We start from the raw sequence: 7,886 nt of genomic DNA, 5'->3' as shown, positions 1-7,886 counted from the left end.
CAACAGTCGAGCACATCTCCAGCGTTGTGACGTAAATCCTTCCCATAAATTTACAGTTAAAACGAACGTATCCGGATGGACGTGTTTATGCAACATCCAGAAGGTATCGCATTACTAGTGAACGAGTGACATCACCCTTTCTCCCCAGCTGCTTTGCTCGTTATACATTCTTGTGAAATTCTTTTCTCCCGTGGATGGTTTTGGTGATGAAGCTTGTCATGATCATCCAAAGCTCTCTTGGAACTGGCTTGTTTGGTATGCAAAATTCAATTTCGTACAGGAACGGTATTGGCTGGACGTTGGCCACTGCATGGGCAACTCCCGACGCAGCAGTTCCCTTTTGGAGCCTTTTTTTGTTTGGGAAGATCGTTTTACGATGTTGTTTGTTTACTTTGACCGAGTGTTTTGACCGATTGACTTCACGGCACGTGTAGAACATTTGGTCAGCCGGTTGGACGACGCGATGCTTTTAATGGGACGGAGGCAGAGAAGATGCAGAAAAGGCATTGTGTAATGCTCAACGCTGAAGTTGATATATGGCAAAACAATAACATAACCTATCATTAAACATTTAATATTATTGTCTTTCTTAACGCGCCAATGGGATATGCCAATCCAACGATGCCAACAGCGATGCGCACCTCCCTACTAACTCACATGTTCCTAGTAAGAAAGGTTAGCAATTTTATCTTATATTTCTATCTTCCACTTCTACCGAAGCATTAGAATTAATTTAGATGTAACAGACCAGTTTTAGTTGAATCTTAAGCTCGTCTCAACAATGAAAAACGTGACGCAGCTCAACCTCTAACCCTATCCAAAGGTATTTCGAACAAGTTCGAATGAACGTCACCTTACCCGGCGCTCTAGCACCAATCGAACACGACATCGAACATGAAAAATGTATGGGATTTGACATGTTTGTCTTGTTTGTTTGTTTGTGTCTGACAGTGCACCTCCATTTGATTATATGGGTTTGTTCGAGTCGGTTGTCGTGTTCGAGTGGTGCCAGAGCGCAGCCTTAGACTGCAAAACTCCTCGGAAATTCTTTTTAACCTAAATACTCTTGCTGTTTACCCTATTTCTAAGTAAACTTGAAATGAACACGTCCTTAAAATGTGTTATTTTAACGCACATCCTTGACGGCGACACGTGTGCCATATCCTGCATCCTTCCACGCGACAATCCTGCGCCGTTAGTGTGAGTGTGTTGGACTCCCGCTGCGAGGATCGCTTACGAATCGGGATGCGTAATTTGCATATCTCCCACTCACCCTCCTCGAACATCACGCAATACACCGTCCTAGACTGTATAGTGGTAATCCTTTTGTTTTCAATCCACAAAGCTGGCAAAGGTAAAGAAAGAAAGAAAAAAACAATTCCCGTGCAGATATTCCGAATAACTAAGGGCAAAACACACCACCGTCGGCGACTGATCTCTGTTGTGTTAAATTAATATTAATGCATCCGTCAGTCCGACGGCTGACTGACTGGGCGAGTGTAAAAGATACGTACCCCCGCAAGCTATCGGTGCACGGTGGGTACGGAAGCATTTTTTTAAATCGCTTGGCACTAATATGAGAGGCATTTTTTCAATGTGCGCCAGGTGTGCTTGTGTCGCTAGTAGCTAAATGGACTTTTCAATTAATCGCCGAACGCAACGGTTGGTCAGTTACCGTTGCTGGGGGGGGGAGCTAAGGATTGTTCTAGAAATGTTAATCTCAGAATTCGGAATTCAGCACGATGAGTGGCTGCCTTCGACCTGTTGTGCCGTCCATCGCACATGACACATGTTTTACGACAAGCGCTTAAGCGCTTATGAATAAAATATTAAGCACTGTTGCTTTAAACTATCCATTGCAGACACAGACCGATTTGCTGCACCTTTTTGAAACCTTAAAGGCAAAGAAGTTGGGTACAGCACCTGCGCTACTTTTCGGCCCTCCGACATGCTGACATAGGAAAAGGATTAGCAATCCCACCTACATGACGTCGATCGCTTTCATTCATCTTCCAGGGACATCCTGAACGGAAGAAAATCGATAGCACACTCTCAGCGCTCGACGATACTAATTTGTCCACTATATAAGAGCGTATGGTCCTTCCGAAAAGGGCAACAGTTGTGTGCTAAAGGTAGTGCAGTGAACAGTGAACAACTCGAGGGAAACTCGCACCGGACTGTACTTTCAACTAGTGCGCAAACATGTCTAGGTTCTACTTCTTCTTCAACCTCATCTGTCTCTACCTGGCCATCAAAAGTGCACTGAGTGCCGAGTTGGACACAAATGTAATTCACCAGCGCGTTTGTAGTGAAACCGAAACCGATTGAACAGTGCCAGTAGTCAGTCACGTTTGGAAACTCCTTCTCACCTTTACAGGATCAAAAGTACGCCGACCTGCGAACGACGGGCCGTGGTGAGTCGCCGGACAGTACCGGACCCGATTCGGATACCCTCCGACGGGACGACGGTGCCGAGGGACTGAACAAAAGGGCCGCTGCCATGTGGTTTGGACCTCGGCTCGGCAAGCGCACCATTGCAGCGGACCTGCACGACGATCTGGTCGAGGAGTTTGATGCCGAACCGCTGGGATATGCGGGCGAGCCACCCCAGAAGCTGGCCACGGAACTGGTCCAGGGTGCTCCCTACATGGTGCTGCTGGTCACAGCAAAGCCCCGTAAGTGTGGCAATGCATTTCACGGACCAATCCAGAACTTAAATGTGTGTGTGTGTGTGTGTGTGTGTGTGTGTGTGTGTATTTGTGTGTGTTTTCCAGGAAAGCCACAACCCATTTTCTACCACACCACGTCGCCTCGGCTAGGCCGGCGCGATTCGGTCGGTGAGAACCATCAACGGCCACCGTTTGCACCGCGACTGGGACGGAATCTGCCCTTCTCGCCCCGGCTCGGACGATCGTACAACGGTGGCTATCCGTTGCCGTTTCAGTTTGCGTACTAAGAACCCGCCCGGTAGGACTAAACGACTGGATCAAAGGACGAACCAGCATGCGGAGTTTATCGGCATTGATTGATTGACTGCAATTGAACTGGCTGGAATACGATAAACTCTGCCGGCTGGCGAAACCGAACAGGAACACTTGCAAACTAAACACAACCTTCCCCTCCCTTCCACGTAGCTGTAAATGCGCACTGTAATTGTATAATAAAGTACTAGGAATCGCCCAAATTATCAACATATGTAGTTTCCTTTGATGAGAGTTTCAAGATAATGGTTGAAAGCGTCTCATGTCGCGATCTTGGCTCAGTGAATGCCATCGAATACGAAAATATTTGCTTGTTTTATGGTAAATATTTAAACCTTCCATTCATCCTTTCTTTGACCTGCGTATCAAATCTAGTCCTGGCCACTTTTCTTTGTTGGTCGGTAGAAAGCCTGGGCCGAAATGTTGATAAAAATGTATGCTGGAACATATGGTTAAAAAAATGGAAGGCTGGATCAGATCATGCACAGAGATGTTGGGATAAGTTGCGTCTGGGTATTACTAACCATGAACACAAAGTGTTTGATGGGTTTGGTTAAAAAATAACTATTTTGGCCTATGCCATATTCTATAATTTTTAAATAAGATATGATTTCGACGGCTTTGCATACTAAATGATCGTTTGTATTACATCTTGAGTGTTGTATAAACAATGTTGTGACCATATGAGGGTTACACTAGGCATCAACTGGGAGAATTCCGAACTATTGTTCTGGGATATATAACTGCTCAAAATCCTATAGCGGATATGAAGTTCAAGCTTAAAACTCAATCCACTGATCTCGATGTCATCCCGACAATACAACACATACTGCACCCTATTCCAAATTTCTATACCAGGTCCTGCATCTATACCAAGTCCAGCCTTCTTGATACTTAACCTATCCTATTTCCTGATCCGGAATCCAATCCTCTATCTCTACTAGCCGTACTGGAACATTGCTTTTTGGAAGTAATAATTAATCTATCCTGACCAAGAAGCTGCTCATGGAATTAGAAACCCATCCAATTTCAGAAACTGATATTCAACCTTTTGCGGGATCTATCAATGCTATCGTGGAAGTGGTACACTTATTGGATCTTAAAAAATCTTATGGCATTCTGATGAATACAACACTCTCTTTAATTTCATGATAATGTGTTCTGTTCTCTACTGGATCTAGCCAAACATCCTTTTTCTTACTGAATGATCCCGTAAGTGGGATGATCTCAACTGTTGATGTTAGTCTCAATTCTGAAGGAATACTTTTTCCCATTTTGTTGGTGCCACACAGCAAACAATTCAGTAAGCTGATCTCGCACCCCATTAAAGGCTCGGACCCAGGAAGAGCATAATGCCCATTTTCGACGCATCTCCAGCACAGGAAACAGATCGTTAATAAATTCGGCAAATGCTACTACTTCCACCGTATCCCATAGACACCCTGCTGCTGCTGCTGCACATTGGAAAATCATGCTCAAACCGAAGGAAGATACATCATTAGCATATAATGTCAATCAACAAGGTGAACCGAGCTCTACCATCATCAGCAAAAACCATGCACCCAGAAACCGGAGACCTAAACCAATTGCTAAATTATGTACCACTATTATTCAATCAACCGGAGCCGCTGCCAGCTTACCAGCAGAATTGCTCATCCATCCTGTTTACACGTGATTAGTGCGCTCTCGTAGCAGTTCTCAAAATTAAATTCTATTTTGTTGTGAAACAAATAAATAAATGCAAACCGAGCAAAACAAAACCCCGAACCCAGCCAAATGAATTAATGGGTTCAAAAGCACAGCATGTGTGCCTTCCGCATTCAAAATCCCCCCGTCCTCTTCATACCATCAGGCCCTCTTGTGGGGTCTTGTGGGTAAATCTGCCAGCTACCAACTAGCAGCAGGGAATGATCGTGACGGCGTTCTTGCCGCACGGTGGGAAACCAAAACAAACGAAAACGAGTTGCATTTCAGCAAATCGATCGATACTTGCATCGTTACGATCATGGTTCAATAATTACCACCGCCGTTTCGATCGACCAAAAAACCAATTTGCCGGCCAGTGGCGTTAAAGAACGGTTGCGCTAGAACGGGGCAAAACACATTACGCAGGCGTGCACCGCGTGGCTAGAGGCTAGTGAAAGGCCCCAGGTGAGCTGGCCCGATCGGGGGTTCTACGCGGTCCGGGTAGTGGTGACCATTTAATTGATTTGATGCTTCATTGGTTAGTGGCTCGTAAAATGCTAAACGTGTGGCTAGGAAACCCAAAACGGGTAGGGAACGTCGTGATACATGAGGCTTCACACTCGCCATGGAGCGTTAATCATCGCTTAGCGTAATGTATGTAATTTTAATTGTCACAAAAGCATCCTTCATTTTGGCGATATTCGAAACCCCCACCGATAGGGGTCCAATTCATTCATCAGTCTTTTGTTTGGTGGTTTTCTTGTTGCTTCTATTCATTCCCATTCGCTGTTCTACACCTTCATTGTCAACATAGTCGGGGTTTCTTGTCGTGTTTTGGTATGCATTTGCAATTATATTCGCACGATTCAACAGCTACGCCGGTGAGTGGCACGCGCGCGCGCGCGCTCGAACGCTCTTTTATATGTATCTTAACAGCCGGCAAAAGCATAAACATCTAGCAGGCAGCGCGATCTGCGGAAGGTGCGTCATAAAACTGCTGAACCGTTGCAACCCTCCTGCGATCAGGCTGGGTGGCATGCGGTGTAGGTTGGCAGGGCCAATTCGAACCGTGCCTCGAATAGCTGTATCAGACTCTAGGAGCAGCACTTGTTCCATTTGATTCTTCTTTTTTTCCACGCCACTACCATTATTATGTGTCTTTGTTCTAGCGCGAGGTGAAGCCGTCTCTTGCAGCAGTCGGCTCCCACTTGAATGCTTCACCTCTGCTGCAGCGCACATCTCTTATGCGATAATTTTATGACACTACCGTCCCCGGAGCGATCGTCGGTTCGCTAACTGGTGCAAATCGAAGGGCCATATAGCCATATAAAGTGCGCCTGGCCGGCCGGATTAGGTGTGCAGTTGGCCGTGGGCAATGGGGGGGGGGACAAAAAAAAGCGAACTCCTTCATCAATCTCATCGTCGGGACATTCTAATCCCATATCCGAGGGATTAATGGTTGCACAAAACTAAATTAACAAAAAAACCAGACACTTACATTCAAATCTAAACGGGAGAAATAACACCCAAAAAAACATCAAATGCACCATTTTCAACACTTCCTTAAACATCGCGCGCCCGAAAACCGCATCGCCGCCACTACTGCACTAATCTTTCCGGTGTTGACCCTGAAATCGTTGATCTTTGCAGCTAAATCAAGCCTAAAGGAGAAGAAGAAAAAACTGCCACACGTTGCCAACAGGAGTAGCAGTGGCAGGTTCTAACCGTTTCGCGCATAGTGGAAGGAAAATATGCGTAGCTTAGGTCCTAATTGTTTTGCCCGTTTGATCGCAGAAACCGATCGCCTCGGGCGAACGCGCAAAGAAAATGAAACACCAACAAGAATAATAGATAGAGCTGCCGTGTAACAACACACAAAAAAACAACAAACCTCATGTAGGAATTTCCAAGGTCATTGTTTCTCATAATCTTCTGGTAGCGAGACGACAAACAAACAAAACTACCAAAGAATAGAAGAAAAAAAAACTACCATTCTGTACAAACATATTCCAAGCAGATCGATGTGAAAGGAACTAAAGCCAACGCAACGGCATTCACAGGCACGCGTGGCGTGCCAAACGCAGTGCCATACCTTAAACAGCTTTGGCCAGGGTCAGTATGGAGTGTTAGCAGCCTTTTTTTTACCAAAGTGTCGCAAAAAATTATCTTCATCAACGGCAGGAATTTGAAACCCTCTAAATGTGACCCTTCCGCAATGGCACACGATCAGGCAGGATCAGGATCAAGGAGCCGCCTTCGGTTGTGCGTGGAAACCACTTACGAAAACTGACAAACAAGTGCTCGAGTTGGTTGGTGCAAATGTACCGAAGGGGGCCGGTTCAACATCCTCGTGATCAATCAAGCTTCGATCGAGTCTGCCACTTCCTTCTTTGCCCGGGCGGCGGCGGCGTGGTCCCCCCCCGCCCCTCAGCCATGGTCGCACAGGAATCTAACCCCATCCGAGAAGGAATCTTGTTATCCTCAACGACGTTCGCGTTGTCCCTGCCGGAGTGCGTACCCCGCAAGCAGCCGCCCCTGCCGCCGTCCGAAACGGGCACGCATTGATCGCATTTATGATCGCGGTAACATTCGCGCCAGGTTTTTTTTCTTCCTTTGCTCGAATTTTTTGCTCTCCTTCCTGCCCGGCTCGTGCTCCCACAGCAACACCCAGCGTCGCGAGCTCCGGAACAACAACGGACGACAACAAAAAAACAGTACAACTGACACGGCACGTGCCCATGATTAACATTTCGACCATTAGCTGCTGGGTGGATTAATGGAGCCAACGAAAACCCACTCCGTCACTGCACGGCACCGGTTGGGTCGAGGCAGTGCAAAGAAAAGGTATTGCAATCAGCTAAGGTTACATGAATGTTTGATGCTTTGCTTTTCAATCGCCGCATAAACAATGGATCGTTCGCAAGGAATGTGCCTTTGCCGTTGGGGTGAGCATTTTTGTGCCCGTTTTGCACCGGTAAGCGCCCTTCAGCGCATACAATGTTGTGCCGCGAACGGGGCTGCCACCACTACCGCTGGGTGGATTGTAATCTTAGCGTTTTTTTTTTTTAATATGATATTGTCGTGTCTGCTTTGCACAACTAATTTTGCGTTCGTACGCCTGTCAGCGCGGCACGCTTCCGACGCTTTGGTTCCCGGCCGGGTGGACGGGCCGAACAATGGTGGCGTGGAGCAAGTGCCACACTTCCTAAATTATGGCAG

At 46.6% G+C, this 7,886-nt stretch overlaps 1 protein-coding gene across 1 annotated transcript; it reads left to right on the top strand.

Annotated features, from left to right (window-relative positions):
• The first annotated feature begins 2,102 nt into the window (after positions 1 to 2,102).
• Positions 2,103 to 3,191, top strand: LOC120893842 (PBAN-type neuropeptides). The gene is made up of 3 exons (XM_040295978.1): positions 2,103 to 2,286; positions 2,378 to 2,675; positions 2,775 to 3,191. The coding sequence occupies exons 1-3, from the start codon at positions 2,203 to 2,205 to the stop codon at positions 2,954 to 2,956; spliced, it is 564 nt and encodes a 187-aa protein (XP_040151912.1). The 5' UTR covers positions 2,103 to 2,202; the 3' UTR covers positions 2,957 to 3,191.
• Positions 3,192 to 7,886: the final 4,695 nt, after the last annotated feature.

This window comes from Anopheles arabiensis, chromosome 2, assembly GCF_016920715.1.
Source record: "Anopheles arabiensis isolate DONGOLA chromosome 2, AaraD3, whole genome shotgun sequence".
Lineage (NCBI taxonomy): Eukaryota > Metazoa > Arthropoda > Insecta > Diptera > Culicidae > Anopheles > Anopheles arabiensis.
The sequence above is the reverse complement of the archived record's forward strand: the minus strand, read 5'-3'. Positions and strand labels throughout refer to the sequence as shown.